We start from the raw sequence: 17,459 nt of genomic DNA on the forward strand, positions 1-17,459 counted from the left end.
ATTTTGATGCAGAGATTTCTTTTAGGGCACCGATCGCTGGAGGAGAGAAAGAAGCAATCATCAGACACGATAGTCTCGGGTTAGAGGGAATAGCTGTTGACTGGATTGGTCGCAAGTTATACTGGCTGGACCGACATGCTAAACATTTGGACGTTGCGGAACTTAACGGAACTAATAGAAAAACTCTACTCACTGGAATAGCTGATCCACGGGCCATTGTTGTCCATCCTGGCACAGGATATCTATATTTCACTTCTTGGTATCTTCAGGTAGCGATATTCACAAAATATTATAATATAATTCTGTTCGTTTCACAGTGTTCCTAATCAAAGTAGTCTACAATTTTCTATGTGTTACTATAAGGTTTCTTTCGTTCTAAACAATATTATGTCGTGGGAAAAATGCGAATTAACGGGGGATTCTAGAGGGCAAAATAAGACGAAAATCAAGAATACCAATTCGTTGATGAAGGCTTCGTTAAAAAGTTATTAACGTTTAAAGTTCCGACCGTACTGAATTTTTTTCTCGAAAATGCGCAAGATTTCGGGGGTATGTGTAATGACCAAGAATGATTGTAATTGACCCCTGCAACTGAAAATAATTTTTCCAAAACGATTTGAAATTTTTTTTTTCTGTTGAAAAATTTCACACATTGTCGAATTTTTTTCTAGAAAGTGGGTAGGATTTTGAGGATATGTCTAATGACCAAAAATGATTGGAATTGACCCCTGTAGCCAAAAATAATTTTTTTAGAACGATTTGAAATTTTTTAATTTTGTCGAAAAATTTCATTTCTCGAATTTTTTTCTAGAAAGCGGGTAAGATTTCGAGGGTATATCTATTTACCAAAAATGATTGTAATTGACTCCCAAAACTAAAAATAATTTTACCAAAATGATTTGAAATTTTCTTTTTCCGTCGAAAAATTTAGTCACCTTCGCCCCTGTCGATTTTCCTTAAAAATTAGTTTTTCAATTTTAGTAATTTTGTTTGATGCCCTACAGAAAAGTTGTCCAATACTTTTTTGTAGGTACCCATGAGTTCTACCTCAGAAAAAAGTTTCATTGAAATATATTCACTATTGTAGGAGTTATGGACGTTTGAAAATTGAACCATTTTTATGGCGATTTTCTCATTTTATCTAGTCAAGGAACAACTTTTTCAATATTATTAGAATTTCTACATAAAATAATTCACTAAAATACGCGTTATTTGCATTTTGAAACATTAAAATCCCCCAATCTGTTCAGAAGTTATGACATTATAAAGATTCGCATGTAATTTTGGGGGTGCATTTTTGGTCTCACATTAGATTTTCGGTCAGGAATTTTTTTCTCGAAAGTGCGTAGGATTTCGGGGGTATGTGTAATGACCAAGAATGATTGTAATTGACCCCTGCAACCGAAAATAATTTTTCCAAAACGATATGAAATTTTTTTTTTCCATTGAAATAATTCACACCTTCTCGAATTTCTTTCTAGAAAGTGGGTAGGATTTTGAGGATATGTCTAATGACCAAAAATGATTGGAATTGACCACTGTAGCCAAAAATAATTTTTTTAGAAGGATTTGAGATTTTTTAATTTTGTCGAAAAATTTCACACTTTCACGAATTGTTTTCTAGAAAGTGGGTAGTACTTTGGGAATACGTCTAATGACCAAAAATGATTGTAATTGACCCCCGCAACTAAAAATAGTTTTTCCAAAACGATTTGAAATTTTCTTTTTCCGTCGAAAAATTCCCTGTCGATTTTTCTTAAATATTCGTTTTTCATTTTTGATAATTTTGTTTGATGCCCTACAGAAAAGTTGTCCAATACTTTTTTGTAGGTACGCATGAGTTCTACTTCAGAAAAAAGTTTCATTGAAATATATTCACCATTGTAGAAGTTATGGCTGTTTGAAAATTGAACCATTTTTAAGGAGTTTTCCTCTCTTTACGGTGTAAAGGAACAACTTTTTCAATATTATTAGAATTTCTACATATTCCTCACTAAAATACGCGTTATTTGCATTTTGAAACATTAAAATCCCCCAATCTGTTCAGAAGTTATGACATTATAAAGATTCGCATGTAATTTTGGGGGTGCGTTTCTGGCCTCACATTAGATTTTCGGTCAGGAATTTTTTTCTCGAAAGTGCGTAGGATTTCGGGGGTATGTGTAATGATCAAGAATGATTGTAATTGACCCCTGCAACCGAAAATAATTTTTCCAAAACGATTTGAAATTTTTTTTTTCCGTCGAAAAATTTCACACTTTCTCGAATTTTTTTCTAGAAAGTGGGTAGGATTTTGAGGATATGTCTAATGACCAAAAATGATTGGAATTGACCCCTGTAGCCAAAAATAATTTTTTTAGAAGGATTTGAAATTTTTTTTTTCTTCGAAAAATTTAGACACCCTTCGATTTTTCTTAAATATTCGTTTTTCATTTTTGATAATTTTATTTGACGCCCTACAGAAAAGTTGTCCAATACTTTTTTGTAGGTATCCATGAGTTCTACTTCAGAAAAAAATTTCAATCGAATCCATTTACTATTGTAGGAGTTATGGCCATTTGAAAATTGTACCAGTTCTAGGGGGTTTTTCTCATTTTAGGAGGTCAAGGAACAACTTTTAGAATATTGTTAAAATTTCTACATATTCTCCACCAAAATACGCGTAGTTTGCTTCTTTAAACATCAAAATCGTCCAATCCGTTCAGGAGTTATGACATTTTAAAAATTCGGATGACAATTAGGGCAGACATTTCTATCCAGAAATTATATTTTTAGTAAGGAATTTTTTTTTCGAAACTGAGTAGGATTTCGGGGGTATGTCTGTTGACCAAAAATGCTTGCAATTGACCCCTGCAACTAAAAATAATTTTTAGTCCAAGACGATTTGAAAGTCTTTTCTTTCACCCAAAACTTTCAGCACTTACTCGAATTTTTTTCTGGAAAGTGGGTAGGATTTCGCGGGTATATATAATGACCAAAAATGATCGTAATTGATCCCCGCAACCGAAAATAATTTTTCCAAATCGATTTGAAATTTTCTTTTTCCGTCGAAAAATGTAGGCACCTTTCTTCTGTCGATTTTCCTTAAAAATTAGTTTTTCAATTTTAGTAATTTTGTTTGATGCCCTACGGAAAAGTTGTCTAATACTTTTTTGTAGGTACCCATAAGCTCTATTTCGGAAAAAAATTTCATTGAAATATATTCACTATTGTAGGAGTTTTGGCCATTTGAAAATTGTACCAGTTTTAGGGGGTTTTTCTCATTTTAGGAGGTCAAGGAACAACTTTTAGAATATTGTTAAAATTTCTACATATTCTCCACCAAAATACGCGTAGTTTGCTTCTTCAAACATCAAAATCGTCCAATCCGTTCAGGAGTTATGACATTTTAAAAATTCGCATGACAATTAGGGCAGACATTTCTATCCAGAAATTATATTTTTAGTAAGGATTTTTTTTCTCGAAACTGAGTAAAATTTCGGGGGTATGTCTGTTGACCAAAATTGCTTGCAATTGACCCCTGCAACTAAAAATAATTTTTCCAAGACGATTCGAAAGTCTTTTCTTTCACTCAAAACTTTCAGCACTTACTCGAATTTTTTTCTGGAAAGTGGGTAGGATTTCGCGGATATATATAATGACCAAAAATGATCGTAATTGACCCCTGCAACCGAAAATAATTTTTCCAAAATGATTTGAAATTTTCTTTTTCCGTCGAAAAATGTGGGCACCTACCCCCTTCGATTTTTCTTAAATATTCGTTTTTCATTTTTGATAATTTTATTTGACGTCCTACAGAAAAGTTCTCCAATACTTTTTTGTAGGTATCCATGAGTTCTACTTCAGAAAAAAATTTCAATCAAATCCATTTACTATTGTAGGAGTTATGGCCATTTGAATATTGTACCAGTTTTAGGGGGTTTTTCTCATTTTAGGAGATCAAGGAACAACTTTTCGAATATTTTTAGAATTTCTACATATTCTCCACCAAAATACGCGTAGTTTGCTTCTTTAAACATCAAAATCGTCCAATCCGTTCAGGAGTTATGACGTTTTAAAAATTCGCATGACAATTAGGGTAGACATTTCTTTCCAGAAATTATATTTTTAGTAAGGAATTTTTTTTTCGAAACTGAGTAAGATTTCGGGGGTATGTCTGTTGACCAAAAATGCTTGCAATTGACCCCTGCAACTAAAAATAATTTTTCCAAGACGATTCGAAAGTCTTTTCTTTAACCTAAAACTTTCAGCACTTATTCGAATTTTTTTCTGGAAAGAGGGTAGGATATCGCGGATATATATAATGACCAAAAATGATCGTAATTGACCCCTGCAACCGAAAATAATTTTTCCAAAATGATTTGAAATTTTCTTTTTCCGTCGAAAAATGTGGGCACCTACCCCTTGTCGATTTTCCTTAAAAATTAGTTTCTCATTTTTAGTAATTTTGTTTGATGCCCTACGGAAAAGTTGTCCAATACTTTTTTGTAGGTACCCATAAGCTCTATTTCGGGGGAAAATTTCATTGAAATATATTCACTATTGTAGAAGTTATGGCCGTTTGAAAATTGAACCATTTTTTTGGGGATTTTCTCACTTTATGTGGTCAAGGAACAACTTTTTCAATATTATTAGAATTTCTACATATTCTTCACTAAAATACGCGTTATTTGCATTTTGAAACATTAAAATCTCCCAATCTGTTCAGAAGTTATGACATTATAAAGATTCGTATGTAATTTTGGGGGTGCATTTTTGGTCTCACATTAGATTTTCGGTCAGGAATTTTTTTCTCGAAAGTGCGTAGGATTTCGGGGGTATGTGTAATGACCAAGAATGATTGTAATTGACCCCTGCAACCGAAAATAATTTTTCCAAAACGATTTGAAATTTTTTTTTTCCGTTGAAAAATTTCACACATTCTCGAATTTTTTTCTAGAAAGTGGGTAGAATTTTGAGGATATGTCCAATGACCAAAAATGATTGGAATTGACCCCTGTAGCCAAAAATAATTTTTCCAAAACGATTTGAAATTTTCTTTTTCCGTCGAAAAATTTAGTCACCTTCGCCCCTGTCGATTTTTCTTAAAAATTAGTTTTTCATTTTTAGTAATTTTGTTTGATGCCCTACAGAAAAGTTGTCCAATACTTTTTTGTAGGTATCCATGAGTTCTACTTCAGGAAAAAGTTTCATTGAAATATATTCACCATTGTAGAAGTTATGGCTGTTTGAAAATTGAACCATTTTTATGGAGTTTTCCTCTCTTTACGGTGTAAAGGAACAACTTTTTCAATATTATTAGAATTTCTACATATTCTTCACTAAAATACGCGTTATTTGCATTTTGAAACATTAAAATCTCCCAATCTGTTCAGAAGTTATGACATTATAAAGATTTGCATGTAATTTTGGTGGTGCATTTCTGGCCTCACATTAGATTTTCGGGCAGGAATTTTTTTCTCGAAGGTGCGTAGGATTTCGGGGGTATCTGTAATGACCAAGAATGATTGTAATTGACCCCCGCAACCGAAAATAATTTTTCCAAAACGATTTGAAATTTTTTTTTTCCGTCGAAATATTTCACACCTTCTCGAATTTTTTTCTAGAAAGTGGGTAGTATTTTGAGAATATGTCTAATGACCAAAAATGATTGGAATTAACCCATGCAACCGAAAATAATGTTTTTAGAAGGATTTGAAATTTTTTTTTTCGTCGAAAAATTTAGACACCCTTCGATTTTTCTTAAATATTCGTTTTTCATTTTTGATAATTTTATTTGACGTCCTACAGAAAAGTTCTCCAATACTTTTTTGTAGGTATCCATGAGTTCTACTTCAGAAAAAAATGTCAATCAAATCCATTTACTATTGTAGGAGTTATGGCCATTTGAAAATTGTACCAGTTTTGGGGGGTTTTTCTCATTTTAGGAGGTCAAGGAACAACTTTTAGAATATTGTTAAAATTTCTACATATTCTCCATCAAAATACGCGTAGTTTGCTTCTTTAAACATCAAAATCGTCCAATCAGTTCAGGAGTTATGACATTTTAAAAATTCGCATGACAATTAGGGCAGACATTTCTATCCAGAGATTATATTTTTAGTAAGGAATTTTTTTTTCGAAACTGAGTAAGATTTCGTGGGTATGTCTGTTGACCAAAAATGCTTGCAATTGACCCCTGCAACTAAAAATAATTTTTCCAAGACGATTCGAAAGTCTTTTCTTTCACCTAAAACTTTCAGCACTTACTCGAATTTTTTTCTGGAAAGTGGGTAGGATTTCGCGGATATATATAATGACCAAAAATGATCGTAATTGATCCCCGCAACCGAAAATAATTTTTCCAAATCGATTTGAAATTTTCTTTTTCCACCGAAAAATTTAGTCACCTTTCTCCTGTCGATTTTCCTTAAAAATTAGTTTTTCAATTTTAGTAATTTTGTTTGATGCCCTACGGAAAATTTGTCTAATACTTTTTTGTAGGTACCCATAAGCTCTATTTCGGAAAAAAATTTCATTGAAATATATTCACTATTGTAGAAGTTATGGCCGTTTGAAAATTGAACCATTTTTATGGGGATTTTCTCACTTTATGTGGTCAAGGAACAACTAAAAATAATTTTTCCAGAACGATTTGAAATTTTTGAATTTAATTGTTAATAACTTTTTAACGAAGCCTTCATCAACAAATTGGTATTCTTGATTTTTGTCTTATTTTGGCTTCTAGAATCCCCTATTAAAATATTTCCCAGGGGTGGCCGAACACCGTTTATATTTGTATTGGGAAGAGATTATTAGAACGATTGAGAACTACATTTTACTGAGAAGATCGTATTCTTTAGTTACTTATCAATTGTTACCAAATGAAAAGTAAACTTAATCAAATTAGATGAAATCGAACATTCCGTTACTGATTATTAGAAAAGTAGCAGCGTTTTGATGGACGATTGAAATTTCTCAGGCGTACATAGGCAAGATGGGAATGGACGGAAGCAATTTCACAAGGATCCTGACTCTCGAGGATGGAATCGCTTGGCCAAATGCTTTAACTATCGACTACTTTACTGACAGGATCTTCTGGGCAGACGCACACCTGGATTACATAGCATTTGCAGATTTAGAAGGCCACAATCGACATAAAATCCTCACCGGAGCCTCAGTGCCACACGTTTTCGCCATCACAGTCTTCGATGACTTCATCTTCTGGACCGATTGGAACCTGAAGGCCATCAGCAGAGCGGAGAAGTTCTCTGGAGCCAATTTAAGAGTCCTCCGCAACACTACGCACAGGCCATACGACATTCACGTCTTTCATCCTCTGCGTCAGCTGCCTTACAACAATCCTTGTATGAAAAACAATGGCGGTTGCTCTCATCTCTGTTTGATATCACCGCCCGCGAGTTCTTATTTGTTAGAGGACTACGGTCAACCAGAAATGACATCGTATAAGTGCAAATGTCCTAATCAGTTTGTGCTGGAGAAGGATGGAAAGACTTGCAGTGCCAATTGTACCAATGGACAGCATCGATGTGGACCTCCGGATGAGAAATGCATTCCGTGGTACTGGCAGTAAGTATCCTTGATATATTTAAATTAAGAACTTTGTCTTGAAGATTTAAGATAAAGTCCAACTTTGAGATTTTCTAAAAGAACGTTCCACCAAATCATTCAAAATATATCTATTTGAAGATTTTCATTGGAAATTCTCAACATCATGAACTGAAATTCAAAGTTATTGGTCCTTTATCATAGTTATTTAGTACTGTAATCCCTGAAATGAGAAATATGTATTAATAAAGAATCTTATGTTTCGTAGATGCGATGGGGAAAAGGATTGCAAGGATGGTTCCGACGAACCGACTAGTTGTCCACCGCGTCTTTGTCGTCCCAGCGTCTTCCAGTGCGCGAATGGAAATTGTAGACCCAGTGTAGCCGTCTGTGACGGCGCTATAGACTGCAGCGATAAGAGCGACGAAGCTAATTGCTCGTTAGATTGTGGAGAACTGGAATTCAAGTGCAAATCCAACGGAAGATGCATCCACGAATCTTGGAAATGCGACGGAGACGCCGACTGCAAGGATGGAAGTGACGAAGACCCTGCAATTTGTCGTAAATACTGTTTTATTTACTATCGTCACGATGCAAATCTGTTTTATGATATATTAAAAGTTATTCAGGCATCCAGGTTTGTGGCTTGAATAACCGTCCCTTGTTTATTTGAGTTTTTTGTACATAATTATTGCAATTAAACCATAAAGCAGGAGTGATAAAGGTCGCAATCAGATAAATTAAGCCTGATGAGTTCATTTATTCGTTGACCCTGAGCAGCCTCTAAGTTTTCGAGCGGCGCTCAGAGGAGCTCGTTACACTTATAAAGCAGCCAAAAATAATCGACACGTATTTTTTTTTAGCTGCGGTAACTCGAGTTTAAGGGGTGAAACCACCCCTTGAAGTTTTGGCCCGAGACGGCTATCTCGAAAACGGAAAGACATACGAAAAAATTGTTAATGGGCGAGGTTAATGGTTTCCCATGTACAATAACATGGTGTTAAAAAATTTAACATAATACAATTTGTTTATGACAAAAAAAAATTTATTAACTTAATTTTTCATTTTATTGAAATTTTCATAATGACAAAAAATGACGAGCATTTTATTTCAAATCCATTGGTATGTAATATTTTTAAATTGTCTCCTACAGTTTTGCAGATTTTGATGATTTACATCTTGCGCGCACATCCACTATGGTAGCAGCAGTTCTAACTTTGATTTTAATGAAGCACTGTAGGCTTGCACTAAATTATACAATAACAAGTAACAAGAAACAATAACAGTGACAAGTTTCTTAACAGCAATGAAAAGATTAATTGTTTTTATTACCCACCTATGACATCGTGGCAAAGGTGGAGCGATTTATAAATTATAAATACATACAGTGTGTATAGCAATTACTCTATGTAGTTTCGATAATAGTGGTACTCGTCGAAAAAATGTTTGAAACATAAAGATTTCTTACACCATGCGCATTTAATTATTGCCACGTCACCACAAATATGGCATCTTGGTTCATTTTTAACAGAATAGCAGTACTCAACAGAATTCTGGAATGCATTTGGTTTTTCATCTGTACAGGGTGCTCGGCCACCCCTGGGAAAAATTATAATGGGAGATTCTAGAGACCAAAATAAGACGGAAATCGAGAATACTAATTTGTTGATGGAGGCTTCGTTAAAAAGTTAACAAAATTAAATTAAAAAATGTTAAATCATTCTGAAAAAATTATTTTTGGTTGCGGAGCTCAATTACAATCATTTTTGGTGGATACACATACCCCTGGAATCCTACCCACTTTCGAGAAAAAAATTCGAGTAGGTACTGAAAATTTTAGATGAAATTAAAAAATTTCAAATCATACTAAAAAAATTATATGTAGTTACAGGGGTCAATTACAATCATTTTTGGTGAATAGACATACCCCGAAATCCTACGCACTTTCTAGAAAAAAATTCTTTACTGAAAATCTAATGTGAGGCCAGAAATACTTCCCTGAAATTTCATGTATATCTTTAAAACGTCATAACTTCTGAACGGATCGAAGGATTTTAATGTTTAAAAAAGCAATCAACGCGTATTTTAGTAGAGAATATGTAGAAATTCTAAAAATATTGGAAAAGTTGCGCTTTAATCCCGTAAAATGTGAAAAACGCCATAAATGTGGACCAATATTTAAACGGCCATAACTCCTACAATAGTAAAGATATCGTATTGTAATTTTTTTCTGAAGTAGAGCCCATGGGCACCTACAAAAAAGTATTAGACAATTTCTGTGTAGGGTATCAAACAAAATTATTAAAAATTAAAAACGAATTTTTAAGAAAAATCGTCGAGGGGTAGCTGCCTAAATTTTTCAGGGGAAAAAAAATATTTCAAAACGTTCTGGAAAAATTATTTTCGGTTGCGGGAGACAATTACAATCATTTTTGGTGGATACACATACCCCTGAAATCCTACCCACTTTCGAGAAAAAAAATCGAGTAGGTAATGAAATTTTTAGATGAAATTAAAAAATTTCAAATCGTTTTAAAAAAATTATATGTAATTACAGAGGTCAATTACAAGCATTTTTGGTGAATAGACATACCCCGAAATCCTACGCACTTTCAAGAAAAAAATTCTTTACCGAAAATCTAATGTGAGGCCAGAAATGCTTCCCTGAAATTTCATGTATATCTTTAAAACGTCATATCTTCTGAACGGATTGAAGGATTTTAATGTTTAAAAAAGCAATCAACGCGTATTTTACTGTAAAATATGTAGGAATTCTAAAAATATTGGAAAAGTTGCTCCTTGATCCCGTAAAATGTGAAAAACCCCATAAAAGTGGACCAATTTTTAAACGACCATAACTCCTACAATAGTAAAGATATCGTATTGAAATTTTTTTCTGAAGTAGAGCCCATGGGCACCTACAAAAAAGTATTAGACAACTTTTCCGTAGGGCATCAAACAAAATTACTAAAAATGAAAAACTAATTTTTAAGGAAAATCGACGAGGGTGTAGGTGCGTAAATTTTTCAGCGAAAAAAAAATATTTCAAAACGTTCTAAAAAAATTATTTTCGGTTGCGGGGGTGGATTATAATCATTTTTGATGAATAGATATACCCCCAAATCCTACCCAGTTACGAGAAAAAAATTCGAGATGTAACATTTTTCGACAAAATTAAAAAATTTCAAATCGTTCTAAAAAAATTATTTTTGATTGCAGGGATCAATTATAATCATTTTTGGTCAATTTTCGAGAAAAAAATTCCTTACTGAAGGTATAATTTCAGGCCAGAAATGCTTCCTGTAAATTTCACGCGAATCTTTAAAACACCATAACTTCTGAATGGATTGGACGATTTTAATGTTCAAAAAGCCAAACACAGCGTATTTTACTGTAGAATATGTAGCAATTATAAAAATATTCGAAAAGTTGTTCCTTGACCCCGTAATGTTAGAAAACCCCCATAAAAATGGTCTACTTTTCAAACGGTCATAACTCCTACAATAGTGAATATATTTCAATGAAACTTTTTTTTGAATTAGAGACCATAGGTACCTACAAAAAAGTATTAAACAACTTTTCTGTAGGATGTCAATCAAAGTTACTAAAAATCAAAAACGAATTTTTAAGAAAAATCGACGAGGGGTAGGTGTCTAAATTTTTCAGCGAAAAAGAAATATTTCAAAACGTTCTGGAAAAATTATTATTATTACTGTATATTTTAGTGCAAGCCTACAATGCTTCATTAAAATCAAAGTTAGAACGGCTGCTACCATAGTGGATGTGCGCGCAAGATGTAAATCATCAAAATCTGCACAACTGTAGGAGGCAATTTAAAAATATTACATACCAATGGATTTGAAATAAAATGCTCGTCATTTTTTGTCATTATGAAAATTTCAATAAAATGAAAAATTAAGTTAATAAATTTTTTTTTGTTATAAACAAATTGTATTTTGTTAAATTTTTTAACACCATGTTATTGTACATGAGAAACCATTAACCTCGCCCATTAACAATTTTTTCGTATGTCTTTCCGTTTTCGAGATAGCCGTCTCGAGCCAAAACTTCAAGGGGTGGTTTCACCCCTTAAACTCGAGTTACCGCAGCTAAAAAAAAATACGTGTCGATTATTTTTGGCTGCTTTATAAGTGTAATGAGCTCCTCTGAACGCCGCTAGAAAACTTAGAGGCTGCTCAGAGTCAGCGAATAAACTAACTCATCAGGCTTAATTTATCTGATTGCAACGTTTGTACGTTCTATGAATGACGGATTTACCTTCTAATTGATCCATATTTTCTCCCAGATAATAGACCATGCGATCCAGACACAGAGTTCACCTGTAAAAACGGTAGATGCATCCAGAAAGTCTGGATGTGTGATTCGGACAACGATTGTGGCGACGACAGCGACGAACCAGCATACATGTGTCGCCAGAGGAATTGCACCATCGGCTGGGAACGATGTCCAGGTCACGCGAATTACCGTTGTATCCCCAAATGGCTGTTTTGCGACGGGAAGGACGACTGTCGCGATGGGTCCGACGAACGGCCCGAGAATTGCCCCAAGTGCGACCCTAAAATGGACTTCAAATGTGCGAACAACAGGTGCGTGCCCAAGCAGTGGCTCTGCGATTTTGCTGATGACTGCGGCGACGGCAGCGACGAAGCAGAGGCCATGTGCAAGGACCGTTATAGAGAGTGCTCGGAGTCCGAGTTCCGCTGTGACAATGGAAAATGCATTGCCTCCAGATGGAGGTGTGACAATGAAGACGACTGTGGGGACAACAGCGACGAGATTGGGTGTCAGAAGTTCGTGTGCAAGGTATCATACTATTTTTAATTGTATAATACCACGAACTTTAACTCTACCGGGTTGGGTAGAATGGAGTACTTTGTATCAAGTAAACTAATTTCACTTTAGCGTCGTGAGAAATTCACTTACAGTAGTACAGTTAAATTCCGATTATCCGGCGTATTCTGGACTGAGGCAATAATTGGACTATACCTACATATCAAGTGATAAAAACGAGGAATAGAATCACAGACAAGGTATACGAGTAGACCTTACATTCAATGTATCTTTTCGGGCCACTTTTTGGACCTCTAGAGCCACATTATCATTTTCATGTCACTGGAGACATTACCAACAGATTACAGAAATTAACACAAGAGGAAGTGAGACAGAAACATTTCTGTAAAGAATGTTTTTCTCAAAAGAGCGTAGGATTTTGTGGGTATGTCTATTCACCAAAAATGATTGTAATTGGGCTCTGTTAGATATAAAGCGCCACTTGTTTCAGGGCCACCTAGAGTTCTTCTGACTTACTACTATTGTACTGTGTGTCTTTTGTCTGTAACGAAGCCTCGTGCTCATTAAGAGTGTGTTACTGAGAGGAAGTCGAGTTTTGCTCATTTGAACCCCCAAATTCCCACAGAGGGTAGTGAAAGTGTTCTGGGCCCATAACACTGTGGAAATTTGGGGGTTCAGATGAGCAAACCTCAACTTCCTCTGAGTAACACACATTTAATGAGCACGAGGCTTCGTTACAGACAAAAGACACTCGGTACAATAGTAGTACGCTAAATGGCGCTTTATTTCTAACAGCCATTATTTCTATTCACCAAAAATGATTGTAATTGGCCTCTGTTAGAAATAAAGCGCCATTTGTTTCTGTGTCACCTAGAGTTCTTCTGACTTACTACTATTGTACTGTGTGTCCTTTGTCTGTAACGAAGCCTCGTGCTCATTAAGTGTGTGTTACTGAGAGGAAGTCGAATTTTGCTCATTTGAACCCCCAAATTCCCACAGAGGGTAGTGAAAGTGTTCTGGGCCCATAACCTGTGGAAATTTGGGGGTTCAGATGAGCAAACCACAACATCCTCTGAGTAACACACATTTAATGAGCACGAGGCTTCGTTACAGACAAAAGACACACGGTACAATAATAGTACGCTAAATGGCACTTTATTTCTAACAGCCATTATTTCTATTCACCAAAAATGATTATAATTGACCCCTGCGTCAAAAAATAATTTATTCAGAATGATTGGAAACTTTAAATTTCTCTGAAAAATGTAGGCACCTACCCCCTGTCGATTTTTCTTAAAAATTCGTTTTTCATTTTTACTAAATTTGTTTGACGCTGTACAGAAAAGTTGTTTAATACTTTTTTCTAGGTACCGATGGACTCCGCTTCAGAAAAAAGTTTCATTGAAATATATTCACTGTTGTAGGAGTTATGGCTGTTTGAAAATTGAATCAGTTTTATGGGGTTTTTCTAACATTACAGTATCGAGGAACAACTTTTTCAATATTGTTACAAGTTCTACATATTCTCTACTAAAATATTTGTTTGACGCTGTACGGAAATGTTTTTTAATACTTTTTTGTAGGCATCCATGAGCTCTACTTCCATACTAAATTTCAATAAAATTCATTGACTATTGTAGGAGATATGGTCGTTTGAAACTTGGACCATTTTTATGGTGTTTTTCTCACTTGATGTGGTTAAGGAACTGTTAAGATTCGTGGATAATTAAATCAATGTTCTCTGTTGTTCAAATATTATATTTATATTGATATTCATAAATGCTTTACATTTTAACGACTCTCCGAAGTAACTTCTTGTATCACGTTTCTTCTACTAAGTCTTTTCGAATGTGCGCGTCGCTCGGGGATTCCCCGGTCTCCCACTCACGCACTCAGTCCCCGAGCTGTATGCGCACTCGTCTACTGCGCATGCTGCTTTACATTGTATTTTATAATTTACGGAACACGACTATTCTCAACGAGAACAACTGTTCGAATATTCTTAGAATTTGGATTTCATCCAAAGACTGTTTGCAGAGATATAAACTTTTCATCTAGATCTTGTATCCGTGACTGTTGGGCTTTCTCAAAGTATAAATGTTGATTGATTGCAGAACTATACGTTCCAATGTGCAAGTGGTCACTGTATAGCATCCTACCTACGTTGTGATGGAACACGAGACTGTAGAGACATGAGCGATGAGATTGGATGTCAACCAAAATATCCAGGCGGAAGGTACTGTCCACAGTCTAGGTTCCAGTGCGATAACAATCTTTGCGTATACCTGATGGACATTTGTGATGGAAGCGACGATTGTGGCGACGGTTCTGATGAAAATCCAGCCATGTGTGGTAAGATTGCCCTTCTTACATTCCAAATAAAATAGAACGATAAACTTCTAACTTTGATGGAATGTTCCTCTAGCCAAGTTCAAATGCGACACGACAAGGAGGTTCCATTGTGCGAATCACAAGTGCATTGCCAAATATCAGTTATGCGATGGAGTGGATAATTGTGGCGATGGATCAGATGAAAACAATATTACTATGTGTGCGTCCAGGGTTCGACTTTGCGATCCTATACTTGAGTATACTTGCGCTAATAAGAAGTGCATCGAAAGATCCAAGTTGTGCGACTTTGCTGACGACTGCGGAGACTCCTCTGACGAACTTGGATGTCGTGAGTATTCATTCTGTTAGATGTTATGTTACGAATATGTTTCTGAGCAAATTCAATTTCTCGCAGATCATAACAAGCCATGTTTGGACAGCAACAAAGGCGGCTGTTCGCACTATTGTCACAATATCACTGATGGAGGTTACATCTGTGCCTGCTATCCCGGTTACATAATCTCATCCGACAATAGAAAGCACTGCGAAGACATAAACGAATGCTCCACCGGGCAACACCAATGTTCCCAACTGTGCACAAACCTAAATGGAACCTATTCCTGTTCATGTAGAAAAGGTTTCGAACTCTCTGACAACCGCAGTGGAGTCTGCAAAGTTCAGGACGGCGAAGCCATGATTCTGTTCGCGAATGGGCCAGAGATCAGAGCGTACGATCTCCAGAAGAAGGATGAGCTGGAAGTCGTAGCAAACGAGAAAAGAGTTCAGGCTGTCGATTTCGATCCCAGGGCTGAGTACGTGTTTTGGATCGATAGCCATGATCACTCCATCAAGAGGTCGTACATGTTAAATGCTAGAGGTGGACAGGTCAAGATTGGATACGCGCAAGATCTCAACATTAAGAGTAAGTTTATCCTTAACTTCCTTGAAAGACAGGAGTGTTTGTTTTTATCCGTCAAGTTGAAAGGATCCTTCTATATTGTAACGATGGATGAAGAAGGTTTTCGCTGCGGATAATACTTTCCAAGAACTTAATTTGCAATAAAGTCTCTGACCATCAAATTAGGATTGCACGCAAGGATTTTGGTTTCATAACTGTAACGTTGCACTATTAATATGTTGGTACTGATAGAGTGTGATGTGTGATGTTGACGATAGAGAGTTGAAAGAGAATAAACATCTCAAATTAGAAGAATTGAATGGTCAACCTCTGTATTTGGTAAATTTTTAATGACAAATGGTTCTAATTTGATGGCCCAGAGACTATAAGAAGGGAATTTAATAGTTTTGATATAATAATGGTTCTTTCACAGGCGCAGCAACTCCCACGAGTTTAGCAGTGGACTGGATCTCAGGGAATCTTTACTGGACCGAAATCGATTCATCAGGAAGAACACCGTTGGGTCGAGTGATGGTTTCAAAAGCTGATGGAAGGTACCTTAGAAGTTTGGTGACGACAGGTTTGGAGATTCCAACTTCTATTGTTTTGGACCCGGAGCTTGGCAGAGCCATTTGGACAGATGTTGGCAGTCAGCCTAAAATTGAAATTGCTTGGATGGATGGCGATAAGAGGAAACAACTGGTCACAGAACGAATTGAACAACCCATTGCACTTGCTATAGATTATTCGATGAATCATGTCGTTTATTGGGCTGATAGTAAACTTAACACCATCGAATCTATTGAACAGGTAACTAAACCAAGAAACCAAACTTAGAATTAAAAACCTTCTCCACCTCTTCTACAATTCATACAATTTCACCTTCCACATGAAACTCCTACTTCCCAATATTAATACCATCAATTCACTTCCGTAGGATGGTTCGAACCGCAAGGTAGTTTTGAAAGGCGATAGCCTGAAGCACCCAGTATCGCTGGACGTTTTCGAAAGTAGTCTCTACTGGACGACCAGACATACTGGTGAGCTGATCCGCCAAGACAAATTTGGCAGAGGCGTTCCCCAAAGTATCGTAAAAAATATTCCTACCCCTGGAGGGGTCAGAGTCTACCATCAGCTGCGATACAACACCACTCTGCGGAATGTTTGCCACGATGACCAGTGTACGCATCTCTGCGTGCCTATTCCTGGAGGAAATCGATGTCTCTGTTCAGATACCATCGGGCCGCTTCAGCAGAGAACCTCTCCTTTGTCGAACGAGAGACACTGTGACGCTACAAACGAAAGACCTTTGCCTGCACCTAGGATTTGTCCTTGCAGAAACGGGGGTCTGTGCCAGGAAACTGAGGATGGAAACAAATTACTGTGTTCTTGTCCAGCTTACTTCCATGGAGAACATTGCGAAACTGGTTTAATGGCCACCAGGTCTGGGAATGCCACGGCAGCTATAGTTATTCCCATAGTAATCTCTGTTCTGGTCCTCCTTGGAGCTGCTGCTGTCATCATGGTGCTAAAGAAGCGACCGTTGTGAGTATCCCAGTTGTGATAACGCCTATTCTTTACTCGCAGAAGTTGATTAACAGTTTTAAAATGTTGTTTGCAGTGGAAAGCCTGGAGGTCTTGGCAGTTTAACTGGTGCTCAAAGCGTGTCTTTCAGACAGGGCAGCAACGTCGAGTTTGGAGCACCTGCTCACGAAAGAATGGTACGCTAATATTGTTTACTCTATGATTCTCTGGATAAACAAGAAGTTAGCTTTGAAGAAATGCAAAAGACTCTCGTTTTAATTACTTCGTAGGATAGTTTTGTAATGTTTCTTTGGGAAAGAAGTATTGAATTGAATTGTTTGTTGAA

At 36.0% G+C, this 17,459-nt stretch overlaps 1 protein-coding gene across 1 annotated transcript in view; it reads left to right on the forward strand.

The window, feature by feature from the left end:
• Positions 1-17,459, forward strand: part of Mgl (low-density lipoprotein receptor-related protein megalin) — a 68,857-nt gene that overhangs the window by 49,424 nt on the left and 1,974 nt on the right. Inside the window, exons 12-21 of the mRNA XM_076780907.1 lie at positions 26-269; positions 6,962-7,569; positions 7,817-8,109; positions 11,855-12,372; positions 14,475-14,712; positions 14,786-15,040; positions 15,107-15,613; positions 16,023-16,399; positions 16,527-17,134; positions 17,211-17,310. Of these exons, the coding sequence (XP_076637022.1) occupies positions 26-269; positions 6,962-7,569; positions 7,817-8,109; positions 11,855-12,372; positions 14,475-14,712; positions 14,786-15,040; positions 15,107-15,613; positions 16,023-16,399; positions 16,527-17,134; positions 17,211-17,310 (3,748 nt within the window). The remainder of the gene's footprint in view (positions 1-25; positions 270-6,961; positions 7,570-7,816; positions 8,110-11,854; positions 12,373-14,474; positions 14,713-14,785; positions 15,041-15,106; positions 15,614-16,022; positions 16,400-16,526; positions 17,135-17,210; positions 17,311-17,459) is intronic.

The sequence above is a fragment of the Colletes latitarsis genome, chromosome 13, assembly GCF_051014445.1.
Source record: "Colletes latitarsis isolate SP2378_abdomen chromosome 13, iyColLati1, whole genome shotgun sequence".
Lineage (NCBI taxonomy): Eukaryota > Metazoa > Arthropoda > Insecta > Hymenoptera > Colletidae > Colletes > Colletes latitarsis.